Source organism: Trachypithecus francoisi, unplaced genomic scaffold, assembly GCF_009764315.1.
Source record: "Trachypithecus francoisi isolate TF-2019V2 unplaced genomic scaffold, Tfra_2.0 Lachesis_group20, whole genome shotgun sequence".
Classification (NCBI taxonomy): domain Eukaryota; kingdom Metazoa; phylum Chordata; class Mammalia; order Primates; family Cercopithecidae; genus Trachypithecus; species Trachypithecus francoisi.
Genome location: NW_022681466.1, coordinates 6,201,356 through 6,226,998, shown reverse-complemented (window position 1 = coordinate 6,226,998; position 25,643 = coordinate 6,201,356). Strand labels below are relative to the sequence as shown.

Below are 25,643 nucleotides of genomic sequence, written 5' to 3'. Positions count from 1 at the left end.
TCTTAGGTCCACTGTCCTGGGGTTCAGGATGGCTCATCCACCCCGCCCTCCGGCACCCCTCCCCAGCTCTCGGCTCTTTCCACTGACAGGTGGAGAAATAGGAAGCCACAGCGCCCCAGGCTCTAGTGAGGACAGACCCCTGACTGTCCCCGGACTGGGCGTCACAGGGCGGGGCCCCGGGGTGGGCACTTTTGAAGAGGAGGGCAGGGCCTTGCGTGGGTCACCCTCGTGCGTTGAGGTGCATGCAGGGTGTTTAGGACCCAGGGGAAGACCGGGGGCGGCTCCCTGGACAGAGGGAGATTTCGGCTCCCCCCGCCGCCCCCCTCTGCCGCCGGATGAGCGGCTCAGATGTCCCCGTAGTCGCGGCTCTGGCGCTCCGCACCCTCCGTCTGCGGCAGCGGGGGCTGGCGGCCCCGGCCCCTGCCCGGCCCCCTCCCCCAACCTCATGCCTCAGCCCTAACCCCGCCGCCCTCCCCTGCGGGGGGCCTTTCTCCGTGTCCCCCGCCCACTCCGTCCACTTCGGGCGCCATGAACGACCAGTACCACCGGGCAGCCCGGGATGGCTACCTGGAGCTCCTCAAGGAGGCCACCCGGAAGGAGCTGAATGCCCCCGACGAGGATGGCATGACCCCAACTCTCTGGGCTGCCTACCACGGCAACCTCGAGTCGCTGCGCCTCATTGTGAGCCGCGGGTGAGTACGCCCCACCCAGCGCCCTTGAAACCCCTGAGACCACCCCAGACTCTCTGGGATCTATCGTCTACCCCTCCTCTGAGCTGCCTCCTTCCCCTGCAGACAGGTGGACCCTTAGACCCTGGCGTTTGTGGGAGAGACACACGTGGAGGGGGACCCAAGCAGAGGCATCTGACACTTGTAACACTTGTGACCTCGATCTGGGGCTAGGAGGGGGAGAAACCGGGATTTGGGGGTTCCTGATTATGGGGGGTTGCTGCAGAGTGAGGGGAAGATGGGAGAGATTCCCTGGCTGGGGTCCCCCGGAAGTAAGAGTGAGGGGCTTAATGAGATTCGGAGAGAAGGCTGGGAAGTCTCGAGGGGCCAGCAGTGGGGGCTAGAAAGGCTGGGGTCTTCACTGCCCACTCCCCAGCCTTGGCTCCAAAGGGCTTTCCCAGCCAGCACCCACCTTCCCTGGCAGGCTGGTGTCACACAGAGCTTGCCATCACCCTGCTCATTTCGGGGATTTATGGACACTGTCCAGAGCGCCAAATGTCACTGATTCAGCCACCCCATGAACTCTCTCCAAGTCCCTCCCCCACAGCCGGGCACAGCTAAGCAATGGGGAGACTGTGATGTGGTCACCCTGAAGGGGCCTCTCTCCCCTCCCCCTCCCTTTGGAGTTGTCCTAGGGCAAGGGGTGGGCATAGAGTGCAGGTGTCAGCGCCAGGGAAGGGGCCTGGAGGTGGCACTTAAGCCACCTCCGGGACTACAGCCACTGACATGGGTTCCTTGGGGATAAAAGTCAAATGACTATGACCAACTCCCTCAGCCCCAACGGCTTTATAAAGAGGAGTCAGGTTGGTCTGGACACCAGGGAGGCCTGGACAGGATGAGGGGTGGACAGGACACCCCAGGAGGGTTGATATGAAGTCTCAGGTCATGGGAGAGAGGGCTGGGGCCCAGGCACTGGCCTATGGCCTGATCATGTAGTGGGTGCTGGAGACCCCTCCCTCTTGCCCTCTCCTTGGGCTGCTCCTTGGGTCCAGCATCAGGTAGGAGCAGCCTCGAAGCCTGGGCAGCTAAGCCATGTCCTGGGAGGCCAAGGCTGACTGGCCCCTCCTCACCCCAGGAGAGCACACAGTGACACTGTCCCCTGCCATCCCTTCAGAGAGGCTCTTGGGAGGAGGGGAAGAGGTCTCCCCTTGGGTACACCAAGCCCCAACTCCTCCAGAGACCAGGATTGGTGTTTGTTGGGGTGTGAGTCGGGTGCTGGCAGGCCCTTCCCACACTGGCCTGTAGGACTTGGTGGCCAGGAGGGGAGGCCCAGGAGGGAGTGTGTGGGCAGCTGTTGAGACAAGGGAGTGATTCTTCCCTCAGCCCTGGGGGTTGGCCTTGTGGCCTCATTAGTGCAGGGCAGGGGTGCTGTACTGGGCCCCCAAGGGAGGGAGAGCTCCGGAGGAGTCTTGGGAGCTTGCCCTGAGCGACACAGTCTGGTGTGAGGGGTGCTTGTGGGGGCTGTCGGGGGTCCCTGGACAGGCTCAAGTGAGACAGCCTTGCAGGGATACCAAAGAGGGGGCAGCCTGGGGAAGGGAGGGCTTCAGAGCGTGGGCAGCTGATTTCCCTCCTCCTCCCCTCCAGTCCTGGCTGCCCCCGCACTCCCCTCCTGGCCCAGGCCAAGGCCCGACACTTCCTCTCACACTCAGGCTTGCCAGGGCTGGCCCTGCTCCCTGCAGACAGGACCCTGCCTGCTGACATGCAAGCCCACACCTCACACACGCTCACCCGGGGCTGGGGCCCGGTACACACCACCCTCCGGTTTGTTCTCTTTTATGGTCACTCGGCACATGCAGCCACACTCACCACCATGCCTGCCTAGAGACCCAGATGTGGCCCTGGCCCCCCAGTGCTCTGGCCAGCTCTGTGCTGGGCCTCATGAATAATTTACTCCCTTCTCTCAGGGCATCAAATATTTATCCCCTGAGATTCCCAGCCCTCAGTTAGCTTGGGGAAGGCCCCGCCCCAGTCCCGCCTTCTCTGACACCCCACCCCCTGCACGCCCGGGGCCATTTTCCCCTGGGCTCACCCCTGGGCTCACCTGTTGGGTGGCTCAGGCCTGCAGGTCTCCTGGAGTCGAAGAGGCCTCAGGCCCACGGTCCCTTTGGGGGTTGCTGTGACAGTGGGGAAGCTCCCTTCCCCCCTCCACTCCCTCCACCTCCATCCCCAGCCAGGACTCGTCACTCGTCCCTCCTGGATGCTTTCCTTGCAGGGGTGACCCGGACAAGTGTGATATCTGGGGCAACACACCCCTGCATCTGGCAGCTTCCAATGGCCACTTGCACTGCCTGTCCTTCCTGGTGTCCTTCGGGGCCAACATCTGGTGCCTAGACAACGACTACCACACGCCGCTGGACATGGCTGCCATGAAGGGCCACATGGAATGCGTGCGCTACCTGGACTCCATCGCGGCCAAGCAGAGCAGCCTCAACCCCAAGCTAGTGGGTAAGCTGAAGGACAAGGCCTTCCGCGAGGCGGAGCGGCGCATCCGCGAGTGCGCCAAGCTGCAGCGCAAGCACCACGAACGCATGGAGCGGCGCTACCGGCGCGAGCTGGCCGAGCGCTCCGACACCCTCAGTTTCTCCAGCCTCACGTCCAGCACCCTGAGCCGCCGGCTGCAGCACCTGGCGCTGGGCAGCCACCTGCCGTACTCGCAGGCCACGCTGCACGGCACGGCCAGGGGCAAGACCAAGATGCAGAAGAAGCTGGAGCGGCGCAAGCAGGGCGGCGAAGGCACTTTCAAAGTCTCGGAGGATGGGCGCAAAAGCGCCCGCTCGCTCTCGGGCCTGCAGCTGGGCAACGACGTGATGTTCGTGCGCCAGGGCACCTACGCCAATCCCAAGGAGTGGGGCCGAGCCCCGCTCCGGGACATGTTCCTCTCGGACGAGGACAGCGTCTCCCGTGCCACGCTGGCAGCCGAGCCTGCCCACTCGGAGGTCAGCACCGACTCAGGCCATGACTCCCTCTTTACCCGCCCCGGCCTGGGCACCATGGTGTTCCGCAGAAATTACTTGAGCAGTGGGCTGCACGGACTGGGTCGCGAGGATGGGGGGCTGGACGGGATGGGAGCGCCTCAGGGTCGGCTGCAGAGCTCCCCCAGCCTGGACGATGACAGCCTGGGCAGTGCCAACAGCTTGCAGGACCGCAGCTGTGGGGAGGAGCTGCCTTGGGACGAGCTGGACTTAGGCTTGGACGAGGACTTGGAGCCCGAGACCAGCCCGCTGGAGACCTTTCTGGCCTCTCTGCACATGGAGGACTTTGCCGCCCTCCTGCGGCAGGAGAAGATTGACCTGGAGGCTCTGATGCTGTGCTCTGACCTCGACCTCCGCAGCATCAGCGTCCCCCTGGGGCCCCGAAAGAAGATCTTGGGGGCCGTGAGGAAGCGGCGGCAGGCGATGGAGCGCCCGCCGGCCCTGGAGGACACAGAGCTGTGAGTGTCCAGCCTGGTAGGGCCATGGAGGAACAGGAGTTGGAAGGCCCCTGGGGAGGGAGTACAGATCTGCCTATTCAGGAGTGGGGGGTGGGGGCTACTGTATTTCATAAAATCGAAATGGGGCCATCGATGATAAAAGGCCCCCTTATTTTATTTACCACCAGCTCAGAAAAAGAAGTTGCCAATTTAATGATGACCCGAGGCATTCTTATCACAGCTAGTGTAAAGTGCACCTCGATTTTGGGGACATCAACATGTGGGGAAATGGTCGTCTTAGTGTCAATGAGTTTCAACAGTCATGGGAATCACAGTTGGGGTGTTTTTGAGCCCCCCCACCTCCCAGGTGCTGGGTTGTGCCCTTGAACAAGTTCTCTTGCTTAATCCCTCTAAAAGCCCGTGTGCCCGGACTGTATTGGTGGATTATATTGTTCCCATTTTATAGTGGATGAGCAAGTGGAGGCTCAGACAGTTAGAATAGCTCACCTCAAGGTCCTGCTGCTGCTCAGCATGGAGCTGGGCTTGATCCCTGGTCTGCATGGCTTTAGAGCCTGGGGTCAAGGTAGCTCCCATGGGATGCAGGGCTTGCAGTCAGCAGGGCCTCTCAGTTGCCCAAGACCTCAGGCAGATTTTTTAAAAAATTTTTTGAGACAGTTTCCCTCTTGCTGCCCAGGCTGGAGTGCAGTGGCACAATCTCAGTTCACTGCAACCTCCACCTCCCGGGTTCACGCAATTCTCCTGCCTCAGCCTCCTGAGTAGCTGGGATTACAGGGGTGCACCACCATGCCCAGCTAATTTTTGTATTTTTAGTAGAGATGGGGTTTTGCCATGTTGGCCAGGCTGATCTCGAACTCCTGACCTCAGGTGATCTGCCCACTTCGGCCTCCCAAAGTGCTGGGATTACAGGCGTGAGCCACCGCACCCAGCTTTAGGTAGATGTTTTACCTGCTGTTCCTGAACTCTGCAACCAGGAACGTGGGCAAATGCTCCCAAGAGGGGCAGCAGCAGCCCTGGAGGCAGAGTTCATGTTCCAAAGCCCGTCATAGTTGGCCAAGGCTGCTGCCACAATGGTCATGCTGTGGCCAGCCCCTGCCCTGGCCCCTCCCCCGCAGCATCCCACAAACGCTGTCCTCATTTCCTCTTAGGTATCTATGGCCTTTATCCTGAATGGCTGGGGCAGGGATGGGTGTGGGGAGGCAGGCTGGTTTAGAGTTTTGGGGATGGGGAGGTCACCCGTAGGCTGGTGTCCACCATCCCTGACCATCAACCTGCTGAGAGATGGGAAGGCTAAATTGTCCAGATGGCTGTCCTGGGTGAACATGATGCCTCTAAGGGACCTCACATGAAATCTGTTTCTTTCTGTCTCTTCCTCCACAGATAACGGGGGGCTCCTCTCCCCAGACCAAAATGGATTGCAAGTTGCCACAACCTATGGTGGGGCCTCAAGGTCCTCACAGTCGCCAGCCCTGCAGCCCCCTTCCCCAGGAGCAAGGACCACGTGGGTCGACTCCTTTGAAAGCCTGTCCACACCTTGAAGCAGAGGGTGTAGCCTGGAGGCACCAGAGGGGCAAGAGAATGTCCCCTCCAGTACTGAGGGGTCTCAAAGGCCCTGAGTCGCCCACTCTGAGCAGCCCTAAAGGACATGTAGACTTGGGGGAGGTTTACCCCAGAGGGAGGGCAGGGGCATTGGAACTGGATGGGAGTGTGGGAGGTGGATGCCAGAGGGTGTGCCTGTCCCGGGCGCCGTGGCCTCTCCCACCCCTCCCCCGATGGTCTTGTTCTCTTGTGCTCAGGCTGGAGACTTGCTCACTTCCTGCATTTTTGTGAAGGGAAGAGTTTGGGCTGCCTCCCCTCTTCCGGTCCACTCTAGAGGGAAAGTTCCTCAGCCAGACTCTTCAGCCAAATGCCCCAACTTTCAGTCTGCACCCATTCCAAGCACAGCCAGCATCCCCTCCTTCACCCAGTGGCCAAGGCCCAGAGCTGGAGAGCCAGGCTGGGGTGGGGTGAGGGTACTGACGCCCTTCCCAGCTCATCCAGGGATGGAGCCTGGCCTGTCTTCCTCCAGCCTCCCGCTTTTTCGTTGTGCAGCCTGGCCCCGCCAGGGACCCCAGAGGGCCAGGGCACTAGATGCAAGGTGCTAGACCAACAGGCTGCAGTATTATAGCCTCCAGGCCTGGCAGGCATGCGCTGAGCTAGAGAAAGGTGTCTACCAACCTCCTCAGTCTCCCAGGCCTGGAACAGGCAGAACAGGGTGTGGCTGGGTGTTGGGCCTGGGTTGGGTAAGTCCTGCGATATGGACACTGGAGAAAGTGGATAATCTAAACTGCAGATTGTCCCCAGGTCACTAGGGCTGTGTGTGTGCGTGTATGCATGTGTGTGCGTGCATGTGTATGTGTGTGGTGTGTGTGCTTGTGTGTGTGTTCTTGTGTACGTGTGCACGTGTGCATGCACATGCATGTGTGTGTGCATGCATGTGTGTGCATGTGTGTGTGCATGTGCGCGCGCATTTGTGTGTGTATGCATGTGTGTGCGTGTGCGCGCGTTTGTGTGTGTGTATGCATGTGTGTGCATGTGTGCGTGCGTTTGTGTATGTATGCATGTGTGTGCATGTGTGCACGCGTTTGTGTGTGTGTATGCATGTGTGTGCATGTGTGCGTGCGTTTGTGTATGTATGCATGTGTGTGCATGTGTGTGCGTTTGTGTGTGTTTATGCGTGTGTGTGTGCATGCATGTGTGTGTGTTCATGCATGTGTGTGTGTGTGTGCATGCATGTGTGTGTGCGTGCTCACCTTGGGTGTTGTTTGGTAAGTTTCCCTCCTTACCAAAGAGGGGCTGGGCTGCTGGATCAGGGCTAAGGGAGAGCTCGCCTGTGTCCCAGCCCTGTGATGGTGGTGAGACCAGGGGAAAGGCCAGCTCAGAGGGTGGTCAGAGCATGTGTCCTCAGACATGTGCCCCCAGAGCTCTCCAGCCAGACCGAGGTCACAGATATGGGAGAATCCCTCAGGAGCCCACCGACATGTGTGTGCCCCTTCGCACCCCATGCAGAGGTGCTCTCCTTTCTCAGCCATGGCCCCCCATCCCTGACCTCAGCTTGGGAAGCAGCTCCTGCTGGGAGCATGGCCACAGCCCCCAGCTCCTCCCAGGGCCCTCTGGGCTGGGGTAGGGGAAAGAGAGCCCCCAAAGGCCTCTTTTTGGTCTCTCCAGGGGTTCCCATTCCCATATACATGCCTGGAGCGGGGGCATGGAGGAGATGGTCCCTGTCCTATTGCAGGACACTGAGGGCTTGGCTGCCTGCCCCAGCTATCTGGAGCCCACTGCAGCGCTTCTCCCCGTTCTCTGGGCCTGAGCCTGGGGCCACCCCCAAGTGCCGACTTGTTTTTCCCAGAGCCCCAGGTGCTGCCCCTTCTCTTCCATTCCTTGTCCATTTACTGCCGCAACCCCTCCTGATTCTGCCGGTGCTGGGGTGGAGCAGGCTCTGTGTGCCCACCACTGTACCCCGAATCCCTCCTGCAGGCTCATTACCACTTTTGTAGAGAATGTTCTCCACCAGTGTCATGCCTGTGTCTTGTCCTTTAATGCTTTGGGTATGAAGAGTGGGGGGTGGGGTGGGGGCGGGAGGGGGCCTTCTCTGTGCTTGCGAGGACTAGGTCTTGGGTCCTGTTCTCTGGAGTGTATCGAGCCCCATGCTATGCATCTTTGAAGAGATCCTTAGGCCTTTACCCTGCTCTCCTAGCTCAGTCCAGAATGAGGAGCTGGTGGAGAGGCAGGGCTGAGAACTAGGGCAGGAGAGTCCCCCAGAGCAAGGAGGATGACTGGGCCTCCAGGCTTGTTGCCGGGGTCCGCAGCTGTGGAGGGCAGGAGGGTGTGTGTGCTCTCTTCCCACCAAGGCCTGCCTGGGCTTTTCCAGAGATGGGCAGAAACGTACTCCAGGAGGCTGCCGCCCATCACCTGGGCTCTGGGCCTCCGGAGGGGTCTCCATGAGGGGTCTCCGTGTCCCACATCACCGCAGGCAGCTCATGGGCAGCCTGATTTGAAGCCCTACTTTCTCCCAGGGGTGAGTCCCCTCTGTAAGCTGGTGCCTAGTGGGCTCTGTTTTCTCAGTCACGTCTGAGGAAGGGCCCTGGAGTAATCTTGCTCCATTGCCTAAGGCTGCTGGGTGAATTTTTTCTGCCAAAGGGAGTTCAAGACAGTTCCCTTCCCCCAGCATCAATCAGAAAGGTCCCCAGGATGTTGATGCAGCAAAGTTGCCTAGCAACCATCCGGGGTTCCAAGCCACCTCCCTCCACTTTACAGATGGAAAAACTGAGGCCCACAGAGAGGAAGAGTCAGACCCAAAATGCGGGTCTCTGGCTGCCACCATGCTGTCCTCACACTCAGGCTGCCAAGGGCACCAACACAACAGGAGTCCACCTGCCATGCCCTGGGGGCACATCTCCCTGCGGCCTCTGCTGGCCATCCTGGTCACTGCACCCACCTCATGAAAGACTCACGGGTCCTTGCCGGGATGGTCCAGAAGAAGACACAGGGGTGAGGAATGACAAGACAGAGAGCCGAGGGGCACTTCGGCATCCTGGCAGAGATGAACTGGAGGCAGCGGGATGAGGGGCTCTGTGGGCCAGTGTGGCTCGAGGGCGGAAGCCTGGGGTGCCTGGAGCAGGAGCTGCTCCAGGGAGCCTGTGGGGATGTTCAACACAAGCGAAAAGAAGAACATTATATGGTAGGGACTCAACTTTTGTGACTCGTTTCCCTAAAAGTTTACATCAAGAATTGGGACATTCATGAGGTCAGGAGATCGAGACCATCCTGGTTAACACGGTGAAACCCCATCTCTACTAAAAATACAAAAAATTAGCCTGGCGTGGTGGCGGGCGCTTGTAGTCCCAGCTACTTGGGAGGCTGAGGCAGGAGAATGGCGTGAACCTGGAAGGCGGAGCTTGCAGTGAGCCGAGATCGTGCCCCTGCACTCCAGCCTGGGCGACAGTGAGACTCCGTCTCAAAAAAAAAAAAAAAAGAAAGAAAAGAAAAGAAAAGAAAAAGAAGAACAGGGACATTTTAGCACTTTGGGAGGTAGAGGTGAGTGGATTGTTTGAACCCAGAAGTTCCAGACCAGCCTGGGCAACATGGCAAGACCCTATCTCTACAAAACATTTAAAAATTAACCTGGTTGGTGGTGTGTGCCTGTGGTCCCAGCTACTCAAGAGGCTGAGGTGGGAGGATTGCTTGAGCTCGGGAGGTCAAGGCTGCAGTGAGCTATGATCACACCATTGTACTCCAGTCTGGGCAATAGAATGAGACCCTGTCTCAAAAAAAAAAAAAAAAAAAAAAAAAGACCAGGCGTGGTGGCTCATGCCTATAATCCCAGCACTTTGGGAGGCCGAGGCAGGTGGATCACTTGAGGTCAGGAGGTTCAAGACTAGCCTGACCAACATGGTGACACTCCATCTCTACTAAAAACACAAACATTAGCCAGGTGTGGTGGCAGGCACCTGTAATCCCAGCTACTTGGAAGACTGAGGATCGAGAATCGCATGAACCTGAGAGGCGGAGGCTGCAGTGAACCAAGATTGTGCCACTGCACTCCAGCCTGGGCAACAGAGCAAGACTCAGTCTCAAAAACAAAAAATAAAATGAAATGAAATGAAATAAAATAAAAAGATTAGAATAATGAATGGTTCTCAACCTTTTGGGATTAGACTCTGGTGAAAATATGGACCCTTTTCCTAGAAAAATGCAAATTGTGCACACACACTCATATGCAATTTTGCTCATACCCCAGGTAGCTCATGGAGAGAGGTCTGGTGACCCCATCGGTTAAGAAGCGTTGGTTAGACAGCTGTGAAATGAACACATCCTACATGAGACATGAGATGATCAACTTGCTGGAGGTGGGTTGGTGGAGTGAATCGGAGGCAGAGAGGGCCTCCAGGGGACGTGGCCCAACCCTCTCATTTTACAGATGAGGTGACTGAGGCCCAGAGGGGAATTGGCTGGCCAAAGGTCATTGAGTCGCCAGTGGGCAAAGCAGCACTAGGTCTCCTGATGGTGCCCGCTGCCTTCTGTCCCCATGTTATGACCAGTCCCCAACAGCATGACACCCCGTCCCTCCAGTATGTGCTCTGTCTGTGACCTTCTCTGAGATTGGCCCAGGTTATATGGGAGGTGGCAGGACTCAGGGGACAGCCAGATTTGGGCAGCAAAACTGGCTCCACCCTTTTCTAGCTGTGTGGCCTTGGGTAAGTTACCCAGCCTCTCTGCATCTGTTTCATCATATGTAAAAATAGGTATTATAATAACAGCATTAACCCCATAGGTTATTAGGAGGGTGAAATGATGATGCATAGATAGCACTCAGCACACTCCCAGGTATTTAGTACGCACCAGTTAATAATGGTCATGGTTGTTGTTGGTCTGAGACTGGCCATGGGGTGTTCCTTCCATTTGTGGTTGGCTGAGCTGCTCAGCAGATGGGTCCTAGGCAGTTCCAGGGAGCAGTCCTTCCAACCCCCACATGAAAATGCGTCCCCCAGCTCCGGCCTCCAACACCCCTCTGGCTGGAGTCTTTCCCTACTCTGGAAATGCACACCCTGGGGCAGTTCCTCCACTGGACCCCAAACAATAGCTGGTGGGTGCCCTGGCGGGTGGGGGAGGGGTGCTCTCATGGAGGAGAGAAGATGGGGGAAACGGTAGCTGCCAGCGATTCCCTGGCCCCCAACATCACTGTCCCGTGGGGCTCCCCCACAGGACCAAACCACTCCTCACACGGTCATTTTTTCGAGCCTCACTACAGTCGTCCGAGATAGACCAGGCAGAGGCATCATTGACTAGCCCCATTTTATACATTCGGCAACTGAGGTTCAGGTGGGGGATGGCAAATGACCCGCTAGGAGGTGCATAGACTGGGATGTATAGTCTGGTCCAAACTACATTGCTACAGGCTGCTAGATGCCTTCTCAAAACATGTATCTAGCACCTTCTACATACCAGGTACGGCAAGCCCATGACAGTGGTCTCATTGACCTGCCTATCTGATAAGGAAAGTGCGCTCAGGCAGATTAAGTCATTTCTCTGAACCTTGGAGTGCAGAATGTCGGGGCTGTGGGATTTGAACCTCAAACTCTGGCTCTTTCCATGGCAGCCCCAGCCTTCTCCCACCCCATTCACCAAACCATCTCTCCAGGCTCTTACCTGGCACAGGGGCTGCCAGGAACAGGCCAGGAACATGGGCTCAACTGGTGGGACATGGGGAGGTGCGGTGGGAGATGGGCAGGACTTGCTGCCTCTTCTCTCCCTCTGTCCCTGGGCAACTTCCTCCTCTGGATACACCAGTGCGGCTCTCTGCTTGTGTGTGCACATGTGTGCCTGTGCAGCCTGTGTGTGTATGTGTGTGTGTGTGTGGCACGGGTGGGGATACGTTCATCTCTGTGAGCATGGGGTGGGTGTAGTGGGTCAGAGCTTTCCTGGAAAGTTACGTTTATTTTTTATTTTGAGACAAAGTCTGGCTCTGCCACCCAGGCTGGAGTGCAATGGCGCCATCTCGGCTCACTGCAACCTCCACCTCCCAGGTTCAAGTGATTCTCCTGCCTCAGCCTCCTGAGTAGCTGGGATTACAGGCACCCCCGCCACCATGCCCAGCTAACTTTTTGTATTTTTTTTTTAACAGAGACAGGGTTTCACCATGCTGGCCAGGCTGGTCTTGAACTCCTGACCTCAAGTGATCTGCCTGCCTGGGCCTCCCAAAGTGTAGGGAGTACAGGCGTGAGCCGCCGCGCTGGCTGGTTGTGTTTCTGTGAGCTGAGTGTGTGTCTGTGATTTTGCTCATCTGTCTTTGATTCAGTGCCTCCAAGTTTCCCAGAAGAGGGGTGTGTGCGCATGTGTGTGCGGGTGTGCGCCCGCAGAGGGCTCCATGGCTTTCATCTGGAGTCTATTTTTAGACTCCTCCTCTTCCTTGCTGTCTATCTTTAAGGTCCCAGTTCCTTTAGACTGGAAGACTGAAGTTCCTGGACACCCCACCTTCCCTCGCCCCACTGTCACCCTGAACTGGAGGTTTCTACAGAGAGATTCCCTCACCCTCTCTCTGGGTGACTGGCTTGTTGGGGGTCCCAGCCCTGGGGCATAGTGTGGGCTGTAGTGGGAGAAGAACTGATGGGATGGGGTGGAGGCAAGTCTACCTCTTGGGGCACTAGGGTGCTGAGGGGCCTGGGTGGGCTCTCCCCCTGGGCAGGAGTGTCCAGTTTGAGTGCATAGCTCTGCTACTTCTTGGAAAGGCCGGCTCAACATTCTAAACCTCAGTGTTTCCATCTGTGAGTGGGGATGATTGAACGCCTCCCCCGCATTGTAGGCCAGTTGTGAGCATGAATGTAAAGCGCTTAGCTCAGGGCTCAACGCCCAGTGGGTGGAGGAGCAGCCCCGGGACCTGGCGGATGGGAATCTGGGGATGAGGAGGGCTCAGTGGGCATCAGCCAGGCCTGGGCAGCCCTGAGCTGGTGTCAGAGAGAACTGCAAGACTGGTTTGCCCCCAAGCCCGCCTTTCTGCGCCCACCACAGCCTTTGCACAGCCTGTTTAGTATTACAGAGCGGGGCTGAAAAGGAACACCATTCGCCTGGCCCCCCAGCCCTCGAGGGAAGACATGGGTGAAGAGGAGAGGAAATAGAGCATGTGCATGTTCCAGCTCCTTTCCTGCTGGAAACCAAAACAATTTATCATTGTTATTATCAGTAGCAATATATGCTAGATTTAAACGAAACATCTCAGTATCACAGTCATCACAATCATGTTACATTTATAACACTATGATATAGTGACATCTGCCACGAGCGCGTGCCCTGCCGTGGCCCACAATATCCACAGTACAGAGTGACGTCATCGCTCTCCCCAGTGATCCGATGAGGTGGGTAACATCACCCTCATCCACTCCAAATCACCCTCTCAGAAAACCGAGGCTCAGAGAGGTTAAAAGACTTACCGAAGGTCACACAGCAAGGACTAGAACCTGGGCGTGTCTGATCCAGAGTCCTGCTCTAGACTCTGTTTTGGGTGCCTCCGCACTGTGCAGGAATCACAGCCTTCACTCCCCTCCCAGCTCTGGCACTGGTCCCACCAGGCCCAACACACATCCTTTAGGCTCATCTACATCCCGAAGCCACTCACACAAGGGACTGTGGTGCTGATCTGATGCAGAGGAGAGACCAAGTGGAACAGTGTCTACGCTGCTCACAACCCCAGCCCTGGGTTGCCAAGGATCTAACTTGCTATGCAGCTAGGAGAGTAACCCTGGGGCTCAGTCCTCAGTTTCCCTTCTTGCAAGGTGAGGAGAGGCTGACAGCCCTTGGAGCCTCAGCAAGCCCCTGCCAGCTAGAGGCTGGCTTGCTCCATCCCTCCCGTCCCTCCCCTGCCCTGCCTCGCTGGCCCACTACTAACCTGGCTTCGTCCCCACAGGAAAGCAGCTGCCTGGGAACACCAGATGCAGGCTTTGGTGTCGCCGCAGAAGGCCAAGGGTCCTGAGAGGTGTGGCTGATGCTGAGATGCTGCAGATGTGGCCCTGCCCTACTGGAGCCAGGGTATCTCCGGGTGCCGGTCCCTCCCCCAGCTGGCCAGGATCTGAGCCACAGGCCAGGCCACTTCTCCTGCAGCTTGCCCAGCCCCACCCCTGTGAATAATGCCAGTGGCTTTATGGAGCTGGGCCTCACTCAGGCTTTGATGATTTGGAGGGTGGCATGAATGGAAGAGGCACAAGGAAGGGTTAAAGACTCAGCCACCTAGGCTCAGGGCATAGAGACAGTTAAATTCCTGGCACGAGGCACCTTCTTAAGCCATCCAGTGCCATCCCTGAGCCCTGGTACCAGCCCTCCAGGTCTCCAGACTCATCTGACTCTTGGGATTCTCCTCCAGGCCCCAGGCCAGGGTGGGGCCCTTCCCACCACCCTACCCAACCACAACAATAATTAACCCCAGTGAACCCCAACAAATAAAGATCCAAATCACAGAAAGGAGGGATCATCGCTGCCCCAGGATGGGGAACTCCAGAGGGCCCAGGAAGGCCAAGCCCTGGCTCATCTGACACATCCTGCCCCACTCTTGTGGCCTGAGTAGGCCCAGATGCCCCCAGTCTGTTGGGGCTGGGGAGGAGGGCACCACCTCCCCGTCCAGGTAAGGTTTGGGAAGGCATGTTTGTCTCGACTTTGGACCCGAGTCTTTTCCACCACTGAATACTTTTTCAGACCTTTTACCGCTTCCTTCCTTCTCGTGGGCCTGTTTTCCTCATCATTCCATGCGTCTGTCTATTCACATAGTCAGCAAACACTTACTGAGCACCTACTATGTGCCAAGCACAGTGTGAGGTCTGGGAGGCTGTGTCGTCCAAAGAACAGGAAGGACCTGTCTCTCCACCAAGTCCTATGCTCTTCTCCTTCAGTCAGCCTGTTTCTTTTTTTTTTTTTTTTTTTTTTTTTTTTTTTTTGAGGCGGAGTCTCGCTCTGTCGCCCGGACTGGAGTGCAGTGGCCAGATCTCAGCTCACTGCAAGCTCCGCCTCCTGGGTTTCCGCCATTCTCCTGCCTCAGCCTCCCAAGTAGCTGGGACTACAGGCGCCCGCCACCTCGCCCGGCTAGTTTTTTGTATTTTTAGTAGAGACGGGGTTTCACCGTATTAGCCAGGATGGTCTCGATCTCCTGACCTCGTGATCCGCCCGTCTCGGCCTCCCAAAGTGCTGGGATTACAGGCTCTTTTTTTTTTTTTTGAGACGGAGTCTTGCTCTGTCGCCGGGGCTGGAGTGCAGTGGCCGGATCTCAGCTCACTGCAAGCTCCGCCTCCCGGGTTCACGCCATTCTCCTGCCTCAGCCTCCCGAGTAGCTGGGACTACAGACGCCCGCCACCTCGCCCGGCTAGTTTTTTGTATTTTTTAGTAGAGACGGGGTTTCACAGTGTTCGCCAGGATGGTCTCGATCTCCTGACCTCGTGATCCGCCCGCCTCGGCCTCCCAAAGTGCTGGGATTACAGGCTTGAGCCACCGCGCCCGGCCCAGTCAGCCTGTTTCAGCTCACACTGGTCTATCTATCAGATGGTAAATACTGAGCACCGGCTGGGTACAGGGCAGTGTGCTGGGCATGATGGGTGGGTGATATGCACTGGGAAGGAGGCTGATTGGAAGTTACGGAGGAGATTCAGGGAGACATCAGGAAGGCGTGGGAAGGATCCTTGCCTTTTGGAAGCTCACAGTGCAGTTGGTTACGGGGAAGAGGCTGGCTATACACTCCTTTATGCGACTTCTTCCTGGGTACACAGAAAGTCCACAGTTCCAAGCCGGCCTGTGGCTGGGACTATATACCTGGATTCTGGCCAGTGGAGTGTGGATGGAAGTGATGTGTGCCATTTCCAGACCTGGACCTAAAACTACCTTCCCATGCTCTCCTTTCCCATCCCCTGGCAATCCTGTGGCAGCCCTGTGTTGGAGGAGGCATCACAGATGTAAGGAACCTGAAATTGGATGGTGATGTGAGCAAGAATAAATCTGTATTGTGTTTGGCCACTGAGATGTTGGGGTTGTTTGTTGTAACAGCTAATGTTGGTTATCCTGACTGATCCAAGCAGATGGTGCACACAGGGGAATAGCTTGAATCCTGTGGCTGGATCACAGTGTCCAGGAGTGCTCATTGTGAGGTAATGTGTGACATCTAATGCTAGCTGGTGGTGGGTATGAGGTCAGAGGAGGGGAAGGATGAACGGTGAAAGGTGGAGTGTCTGGCACATAGTAGGTGCTTAATAAAATAGGATGAATGAAATACACGAAAATATTAGAAGAGCTTTGCAGTGGTGGCTGATGTTGCCGGAAACCCAGAGGATGGGTGGGGCTTGGTTGGGGGATAGGAGTAGAGACAGTTACCCTGGGAAGAAAGACCTGGAGGGGAGAAAGGGCAGCATTTATCCGTGGGTCAGAGATCAGTGAGCAGTCACTGCAGCCCAAGCAGGAGGGTATCTGGAGATGGAGCTGGAACTTGGAGGCCTTCAAATGCCAAGCCGAGCAATTTAGACCTTAGGCTCCAGACTACTTTACTTTTATAGCCTAAGATCTAAAAGACCTTATGGTTGTCAGAAGTTTGGAGTGGTCTCCAGCTTGGGTGTGCACATCAATCCACTGGGGCACAGGAAGAAAATGGTAAACTCCCATTTATATTTATCTCACTTATTTATTTATTTAATTAATTAATTTATTTTGAGATGGAGTCTCGCTCTGTTGCCCAGGCTGGAGTGCAGTGGCACTATCTCAGCTCACTGCAACCTCCGCCTCCCAGGTTCAAGCAGTTCTCCTGCCTCAGCCTCCCGAGTAGCTGGGATTACAGGCACCTGCCACCACGCTTGGCTAATTTTTTTGTTGTTGTTGTATGTTTAGTAGAGACGGGGTTTCACCAGGCTGGTCTCGAATTCCTGACCTTGTGATCTGCCCACCTCGGCCTCCCAAAGTGCTGGGATTACAGGCGTGAACCACCGTGCCCGGCCTATCTCACTTCTTTAAATGTCTGTTTTTTAGTGTCTTTGAAGCTACCAAGGCTCAGAGAGGTTGAGTAACTCATGCAAGGTCACACAGCTACTAAGCGTGCCTGACTCCAAAGCCCTGCTGTGCTCTTCACATATGCTGAGTCTTGTGCAGACAGATGAGGACTTGGGTGGGGGTAGAGGCAAGTCTAGGGGAGGGTAGCTGGGAGAGTTGGCAGTCCCTGGCTGTTTCTGCCACTGTGGGCAGAGGCTAAGGAGCCTGCGTAGACCTACGTACTAGGCCTCCAGGGCCTGTTGGGAAGCACAGAAGCAGGGAACCCCGGGGAGTGCAGGCCCTGCCGTCCAAAGCGCCTCGTCCCAGGCTTCACAATTCAGCCTCACTTTGTGAGCAGGATGCCGAAGCAGGGATGGGGTACCAGTGGCTGAGAGGTCAGGACGAGATGACAGAGGGAGAAAGAGGAGTTGGGGGGGTGTCACTCAGACTCTGGGGGCAGCTGGCAGGGGTAGGTTGGCTGCTCTGCCACCCACCCACACTCATGCCAATCCCATGGCCAAGGGAACTCACAGGCCAGCCCCGCCCTGCCTTCCCATGCTCCACTGTGCTGGGTTTAGGGGTGATTTTACCTTCTGATTTATACCTCTACAAAAGCAATTATCAACTGGGCAAGGTAGCTCACGCCTGTAATCCCACCACTTTGGGAGTCTGAGGCAGGCGAATCATTTGAGGTCAGGAGTTCGAGCCAGCCTGGCCAACAGGGTGAAACCCTGTCTCTAATAGAAACACAAAAAACACAAAAAAATTAGCTGGGCGTGGTGGTACATGCCTGTAATCCCAGCTACTGGGGGAGGCTGAGGCAGGAGAATCAGGAGACACAGGTTTCAGTGAGCCGAGATTGCACCACTGCACTCCAGCCTGAGCAACAGAATGAGCCTCCATCTCAAAATAAATAAATAAAATTAAAAAAAAAAAAGTGATTACCAATTGAAAATATAAAATTGTTGGCCAGGCGCGGTGGCTCAAGCCCGTAATCCCAGCACTTTGGGAGGCCGAGACAGGAGGATTACAAGGTCAGGAGATTGAGACTATCCTGGCTAACACGGTGAAACCCCGTCTCTACTAAAAAATAAAAAAAACTAGCCAGGCGAGGTGGCGGGCGCCTATAGTCCCAGCTACTCGGGAGGCTGAGGCAGGAGAATGGCGTGAACCTGGGAGGCGGAGCTTGCAGTGAGCTGAGACCCAGCCAGTGCACTCCAGCCTGGGCAACAGAGCAAGACTCCGTCTCAAAAAAAAAAAAAAGAAAATATAAAATTGTTGTAATTAAAATATAACACTTAGACAGAAAAATGCATCTACCCTAACAGTATAGCATGGTGAAGTTTTACAAACTGAACACTAAAGGTTAACTAGAACCCAGTTTAAGAAACAAAACATAGGCCGGGCGCGGTGGCTCAAGCCTGTAATCCCAGCACTTTGGGAGGCCGAGACGGGCGGATCACGAGGTCAGGAGATCGAGACCATCCTGGCTAACACGGTGAAACCCCGTCTCCACTAAAAAATACAAAAAAAAAAAAAACAAAAAAAAACTAGCCGGGCGAGGTGGCGGGCGCCTGTAGTCCCAGCTACTCAGGAGGCTGAGGCAGGAGAATGGCGTAAACCCGGGAGGCGGAGCTTGCAGTGAGCTGAGATCCGGCCACTGCACTCTAGCCCGGGCGACAGAGCGAGACTCCGTCTCAAAAAAAATAAAAAAATAAATAAAATAAAATAAAATAAAATAAAAAAAGAAACAAAACATTGGCCAGGCGCGGTGGCTCAAGCCTGTAATCCCAGCACTTTGGGAGGCCGAGGTGGGCAGATCATGAGGTCAGGAGATCGAGACCATCCTGGCTAACATGATGAAACCCCGTCTCTACTAAAAATACAAAAAAGTAGCCGGGTGTGGTGGCAGGCACCTGTAGTCCCAGCTACTCGGGGGGCTGAGGCAGGAGAATGGCGTGATCCCGGGAGGCGGAGCTTGTGGTGAGCAGAGATCACACCACTGCACTCCAGCCTGGGCGGCACAGTGAGACTTAAAGGAGTAGGCTCATACAAATTCATGATTAGCCGGGCGTAGTGGTTTCCGTGTGTGCCTGTAGTCCCAAGATACTCAGGAGGCTGAGGGGGAGGATCACTTGAGCCCAGGACATCGAGGCTGCAGTGAGCTGTGATTGCACCACTGCACTCCAGCCTGGGTGATAGAGCAAGACGCTGTTTCTAAACAGAGAGAGAAAATAAGAATTCCTGAAGGAAAACACTAGGAAGGAGTCAAAAGGAATCAAGGTCATTAGTATCCCTGACTGTCTCTCCGTTACACTCCCCGCACCCAACTTCTCTTTCCCAAGGGTCTCCTGCTAAAAATGCCACTGTCCTCACCATACCAGATCCCTTAAGTCATGAAACCAGGAGTAAGTAAAACAAAAAAGGAGAAAGGGTATTCAGAAGCAGGGAAGAGGAGTTTGTAGAGGTCAGAGGCTTATCCCCTGAGGACCAAGGTCATCTCCAGCAGTGCGGGGTGGGGGCCTGGGCTGATGGGAAGGGGATGTGACGGGCGTGGCTCCCACATCTCAGAGGGCTTGGCTGAGGCTCTGGCCCTGGGTTCAGACCTGGGCACTCCTAAGGGAGTGGAATGGCAGTGAGACCCGGCTGGTCTGCCTGCCCACCCAGAATGATGACCTCTGGATGTGTTTTCCCTGTAGCTACCCCTTCTCACCCAAAACATTGGGCTGAAGAGCCAGCTCCCCTGGGGTCACCTCTGCTGAAGCCACACTCAGAGGTGACCTCTCACTCCTTGGCCCACGGGGAGAGGGAATGGGGAGTCCTTGAACTTTCTGCCCCAGGAATTCCCAGATGTTTCCGCGCCAAGCATTGCCCTAGGTCCTGAAGACAGAGCCTGGGCAAAACGAGGACGCCTCTACAGCACTGAGGGCCCTGTCTGTTGGCAGAGACAGACAACAGCATGTGTCACTGGCCACTCAGGTGGTGGTTCCCCTAAACAAATAAATGGCCACACCTTATGAATAAATAGGAAATCTGGGACCAGAAACAGTTCTTTTCTGGAAGGACTGGTTATTGTGACCAATTAACTCAATTATTAAATTTGTATAAAGTTATATAACTTTATATAACTGTCTACACACACATATATCATATAACTGTATATATCATATAACTCAGCTGAGTGGATGAAGCATTTCTCACCTAGCACTATCCCCTGCTTCTTCCCCTTCCCTGCCCCTCTCACCAGCACACGCATCAAAGTGCTGAAGACAAGAGGAACGGACAGCCTTCTGATCCTCAGGGTCAATTTCAAGACAATTCCTTTCCCAGGGAGCCCCGAGCATTGGTTCTGGCCAGACTCTAAGACATGGGCCAGGCTCTGGAGTCTGGGTCACTGCCGGCCAAGTTTGTAACCCACAGAGAGGCAAGGGAGACATTGGGCTGTGCTGGTGACATGGATTGTGTCATAATACTGGGTCACAGGGGCAGAGGGAACTGTTTGGATTTTTTAAAAAGCTGTACTGAGGCTGGGCGCAGTGGCTCATACCGGTAATCCCAGTACTTTGGGAGGCTGAGGCGGGTGGATCACCTGATGTCGGAAGTTTGAGACCAGTATGACCAACATGGTGAAACCTTGTCTCTACTAAAAAATACAAAAATTAGCCGGGTGTGGTGGCGTGCACCTGTAATCCCAGCTACTCAGGAGGCTGAGATAGAGTGAGACTGTGTCTCCAAAAAAAAAAAAAAAAAAAAAAAAAAAGCTGTACTGAGGTACTGAGTACCAGGAGCCTGGAGGCAGCTGGGAATGAGGAACAGGTACTGAGACTTTGGGACTGCTTGGCTATAAGGGATTTATTGCACAGAGGTGATCTAGTGCTTCTCAAACTTTGGTGTGTAGCAGAATGATCTGGAGGCCCAGGCTTGCTGGAGAAGAGGACTCAGGCCACTGTGATTTTACCAAGTTCTACAGGTGAATCTGATACCCACCAAAGTGTTATACCCACACAGTAGCTATCATGTGTGCCAAACGAACGCAGGAGGCCAAGCACACCTCCTCTGTTGAGAAGCCTTCCTAGGCTTCTCTACCGGAGCGCTCCACCCGAAACCCAGCACGCATGAGATACCCAGCTAGCCTCAGGGCTGTATTCTGCTTGTGAATGCTGTCTTGTCCCTGCAAACCCAGTGACTTCATCTTTGCCTCTTTCACTCTTCAGTTCCTGGCACAGACTTGAGCTCTTGGCAATATTCTTCCATCAATATTTGCTGAGATGACCCTGCAGTTGTCCAGGGAACCAGGTTCAGGCCTGCCAGCCCCCTCGAATCTGGGGAGGGAAGGCTTGGCTCCTGCCTCGTGTCATGACCCCTGTCTGGTGGACTGCAGTGGGCTGAGGAACAAGGCCCGAGGAGTTTATCACTCAAGCCTCTGACTAACCTACGTGGGAGAGTGGGATGTATCTTGATTTTTTCATCCCACAGGTGCCCTCCAGCTACCCTCTGGGGAGGGTCCAGTTCCCAGTGTGGGGGAAGGGGTGTACCTGTCTCCTCAGTCTGGCTGGCATTGGTGAGGCAAGTGCACTGCTGGAGGAGGGTGCTGGTCTTGTCTGCCACACAGGGTGGCAGTGTCTGGGGCTCACGCCTGTACTCCCAGCACTTTGGGAGGCCGAGGCGGGAGGATCACCTGAGGTCAGGAGTTCAAGACCAGCCTTTGAAGCCATGGTTGGAATCCCAGCCCCACTGGCTGCCCAGACCTTGAGCAAGTTACTTAATTCAACATCAAAGTGTCAGTTTCCTCACCTGATAAGCAGGAGAAATAACATGACCTCCCTCATGAGGCCAGCATGTGAATTAAACGAAACAGTGCAGACCTTAACAGAGGGCCTGCTCCTGACACGCTCCACCAGTATGATCTTCACTTTCTTTCTCTGGAGTTGACGTGGTCAGCTGCAAGGAAAGGGTTAGCAGTTGTTGTCTGCTTTGTCATTTTTTTTTTTTTTTTTTTTTTTTTTTTTGAGACGGAGTCTCGCTCTGTCGCCCAGGCTGGAGTGCAGTGGCCGGATCTCAGCTCACTGCAAGCTCCGCCTCCGGGTTTACGCCATTCTCCTGCCTCAGCCTCCCGAGTAGCTGGGACTACAAGCGCCCGCCACCTCGCCCGGCTAGTTTTTTATATTTTTTAGTAGAGATGGGGTTTCACCGGGTTAGCCAGGATGGTCTCGATCTCCTGACCTTGTGATCTGCCCGTCTCGGCCTCCCAAAGTGCTGGGATTACAGGCTTGAGCCACCGCGCCCGGCCTTTTTTTTTTTTTTGTAACTGAGTCTTGCTCTGTTGCCCAGGCTGGAGTGCAATGACGTGGTCTCGGCTCACTGCAACCTCCACCTCCAGGGTTCAAGTGATTCTCCCACCTCAGCCTCCCTAGTAGCTGGGATTATAGGCACGCGCCATCATGCCCGGCTAATTTTTTTTTTTTTTTTGTATTTTTGTAGAGACAGGATTTCACTATGTTGACCAGGCTGGTCTTGAACTCCTGACCTCAGGTGAGCCACCTGCTGCCTCAGCCTCCCCAAGTGCTGGGAATACAGGCGTGAGCCACCGCGCCCGGCCTGTCATGTTTATTAGTTTAACTGCAAGATTGCAAATCTCAATGGGGCTGTGTATATGTTGGGAGGTTAGGTGCTGTGTCCTCTGGGCCTCTGCAGGGCGCAGAGGACACGTTCTTGCTGCCTAGGACCTCAGAGGATGTCCCAGGAACCTTCCTGGATCTCTGACTCTCCTCCCATGTCTTGGTCCCTTCTCTGTTAGGATCCTTCCTTGTGGAGTATCTGTGCTTTTCCCAAACCTTGATGCTCAGGAGACATCATCATTGCAGAATAATGCAGCCATAGGCCCTGGGCTCCTTTTGGTGTTTGGCAAATGCTGCAGCCTCAGGCATTAACTGAGTATCACTGGCTCTCCTGGGCGCCCAGCTTTTGCTGGGATTGTCTCAGGGTTTATCAGCTCCAAGCTAGGCCATCGGATCTGGGGGAGGGGCAGACAGGTTGGAGGGGGAGGCTTCCACTCCAGGCTGTTGTTTCTCTCCTAAAGTATCCAACCTCCCAAGACCCATTTGTATTCCACATAGGAAAGTTCTATCCCTCCAGGTAGCCTAACGCTGACCTTCTCTCCTGCCACCGATAACCCTGGCCCAGCCCTGTCCTGGATCACCATGGGGACTGCCGGGCGTGTTCTCAGGGACTGCCAATGAGGGGCACTGTGCCATGCTCAGATGGCCACGGGAAGGTGGGGGCAGTGTGGGCTGGGCAGGCCCCGTAATTTAAGCCCCGAAGCTTGGGAAAGATTAACTCCTGAAATCAGACGGCTTTAGGGACTCTCCTGCATGTCACTCACAATCCAAGATGCTCCAGAGTGGGAGGGAACAGGCCTTGCCAGTTCCTAAGTTCCAGTGTCTCCTCCTCAAATCCTCCTTGTGAAGTCAGCTTTGTGCTGCAGGGGTGCAACCACAGCTGCTGGGCCAGAGCTCTGCCCTGGGGGAGGGGCGCCTCATAGAGGAAGGCCATCGGCTTCCTTTAGGGCTCTTGTGGGGGTGGAAACAGGGTTAGGAACCGCCCTCCCCCCACCTAAGTCGTGATCCTGGAACGTTCTCTTCTCACAGAAGTTCAGTGTGGTCATTACCCTCCGAGCTGTCTCTCCAACCTTCTCTCTGCCCGTTCCCAGGCAAACCTCGAGGGTTGTTGCTGTTAGGCAGGAATCTAGACCCAACATGGCGGCGTTACCCGGCGTAGCAGGCCTTTTGCTAAAGACTCCCTTCACCCTTGTACACACTCGCAGACTTACATGCGTCAAGAGTTCTGGCTGGGCAACCACGCTCCCCTATGACCTGCAGCTCACCTGCATTCCACAAATTCGTAAACAGCAGTTTCGGTTGACAGTTTCCAAAGACCCCTTCCTCATGACCCTTACTCAACTCCTGCCCTAGTAGTTTCAAGACCCCCCAGGCCCTGTTTGCACAACCAGCTTCCCTACCTCTCGGGCTATAAAAAGCCCCTACCCTCCTCCCTCAGCGCGACTTCCTCAGCCCACGTCTTTGGACCTAGGAACCTTGCCGCAAGCCCTAATAAAAGGCTATTCTCACTGCCATTTGCCTTGTGTCTTTGTTCCCGGTTCGGCTCCAGCCTCAGTTTACCTTTACAGTTGCCTAAGTTCAACTACGACTTCTTATTTTTTTAATCTTTAATATTTATTTGGAGGGAAAACTCAGATTTGCACTACAAAAATATACTTTTGTAAAACGCTTTTTATTTTTAAAATAATTATAGATTCACAGGCCTTGCAAAAATAGGACAGAGAGGTCTGGGGTAGCCTTCATCCAGTTTGGCCCAATAGTCACATTTATCTAAGTGTCGTTCAATATCAAAACCAAGGAAATGACATTGGTACTCTGTGTGTGTGTGTGGTGTCCCAGTTCCACCTACGCCATGCTCCAATAGATGCTGGGGACATACTGTGAATAAGACCCCGTTCCAGTTGCCCAGGGACTCAGAGTCAAGTGCAAAAGAGACACATACAAATGACATCAAAATAACAAAAAATCCTAGCCGGGCGCGGTGGCTCATGCCTGTAATCCCAGCACTTTGGGAGGCCGAGGAGGGCGGATCACGAGGTCATGAGATCGAGACCATCCTGGCCAACATGGTGAAACCCCGTCTCTACTAAAATACAAAAAAAAATGAGTCAGGCGTGGTGGCGCGTGCCTGTAGTCCCAGCTACTCAGGAGGCTGAGGCAGGGGAACTGTTTGAACCTGGGAGGCAGAGGTTGTGGAGCCGAGATTGTTCCCCTGTACTCCAACCTGGCGACAGAGCAAGACTCCGTCTCAAAATAATAATAATAAATCCTGATCGCACTAGCTAACACTTACTGGCTGCTTCCTGCATCCTTTATGTATTTACCTATCTGAAATTACCTCATTTCAGAGTCACACCTCCCTACGAGGGTGAAGCTATTGTCACTTTGTAGATGAGGAAACACTGATCCGGGAGGTTAAGTCACTGTGCAACGCCATGCCAGCTGGTAGGTGACTGGGGCAGGCAGAATGTGATGAGGGCATCGACCAGGGTGGAGTGAAAGCTCTGAGAGCTCAGGGTGGGAAGAGCAGGGCAGGGATATTGGACAGTGTCTAGAGATATTTCTGGCTATCAAGATGGGGGTGTGGGCCAGGCTCAGTGGCTTCCATCACCTTGGGAGGCCAAGGCAGGAGGATCACTTGAGTCCAGGAGTTTGAGACCAGCCTGGGCAACACAGCGAGAGCCTGTCTCTACAAAACAAAACAACAAAACAAAACAAAAATTAGCTGGATGTGGTGGTGTGCACCTGTAGTCCAAGTTACTTGGGAGGCTGGAGGCTAAGGCAGGAGGATTGCTTGAGCCTAGGAGTTCAAGGCTTCTGTGAGCCAAGATTTCATCACTATGCTTCATATACTCCAGCCTGGGCGATAGAGTAAAAGTCTGTCTCAAAAAAAAAAAAAAAAAAAAAGAGTGGTGTGCTTGTGTGCGTGTGCGCATACTACTGGCATCAAATATGTAGAGACCAGGGATATTGCTAAATGTCCTACAGTGCACAGGACAGTCCCTGACACAAAAAGTGCCTGTGTCCAACTGTGAATCATGCACGACTGAGAAACTCCAGGGAAAGTTTCCAGGGGAGATGCTATCAGGACAGAGTTGGCCAAACTAAGGAGCAAGAAGGTGGCTTCAGACAGAACAAATGTATGGACAAAGGCTGTGGGAAGCAGCACAGTACATGAGGGACCCTCAGGAATCTGGGGTCACCAGAATCTAATGGGGATCTTGGAGAGGGGAGAAAGGGGGCGTGTGGCAGGCAGAGGACCTGGATCTTGGTCTTGTGGCCAAAGGTGCTAATCTAAGTTGGTAGTTTTCAAACCTAACTTATTTTTCGCATATATAATGTGTT

At 54.9% G+C, this 25,643-nt stretch overlaps 1 protein-coding gene across 2 annotated transcripts; it reads left to right on the top strand.

Annotated features, from left to right (window-relative positions):
- Positions 1–295: 295 nt before the first annotated feature.
- On the top strand, positions 296–6,611 carry USH1G (USH1 protein network component sans). Of its 2 annotated transcripts, XM_033182100.1 has the most exons (3): positions 296–692; positions 2,941–4,158; positions 5,536–6,611. In XM_033182100.1, the coding sequence occupies exons 1-3, from the start codon at positions 529–531 to the stop codon at positions 5,537–5,539; spliced, it is 1,386 nt and encodes a 461-aa protein (XP_033037991.1). In that variant the 5' UTR covers positions 296–528; the 3' UTR covers positions 5,540–6,611. The 2 variants fall into 2 exon arrangements, with proteins under 2 accessions (XP_033037991.1, XP_033037992.1); XM_033182101.1 differs by lacking the exon at positions 5,536–6,611 and having other exon boundaries at positions 2,941–4,162.
- The last annotated feature ends 19,032 nt before the right edge of the window (positions 6,612–25,643 follow it).

Bases quoted from the DNA above. Each gene is read 5' to 3' on its own strand.
- USH1G (XM_033182100.1), top strand. From the start codon at position 529: ATGAACGACCAGTACCACCGGGCAGCCCGGGATGGCTACCTGGAGCTC. The intron at 693-2,940 runs GTGAGTACGCCC...CTTTCCTTGCAG, and splicing joins CGCCTCATTGTGAGCCGCGG to GGGTGACCCGGACAAGTGTG.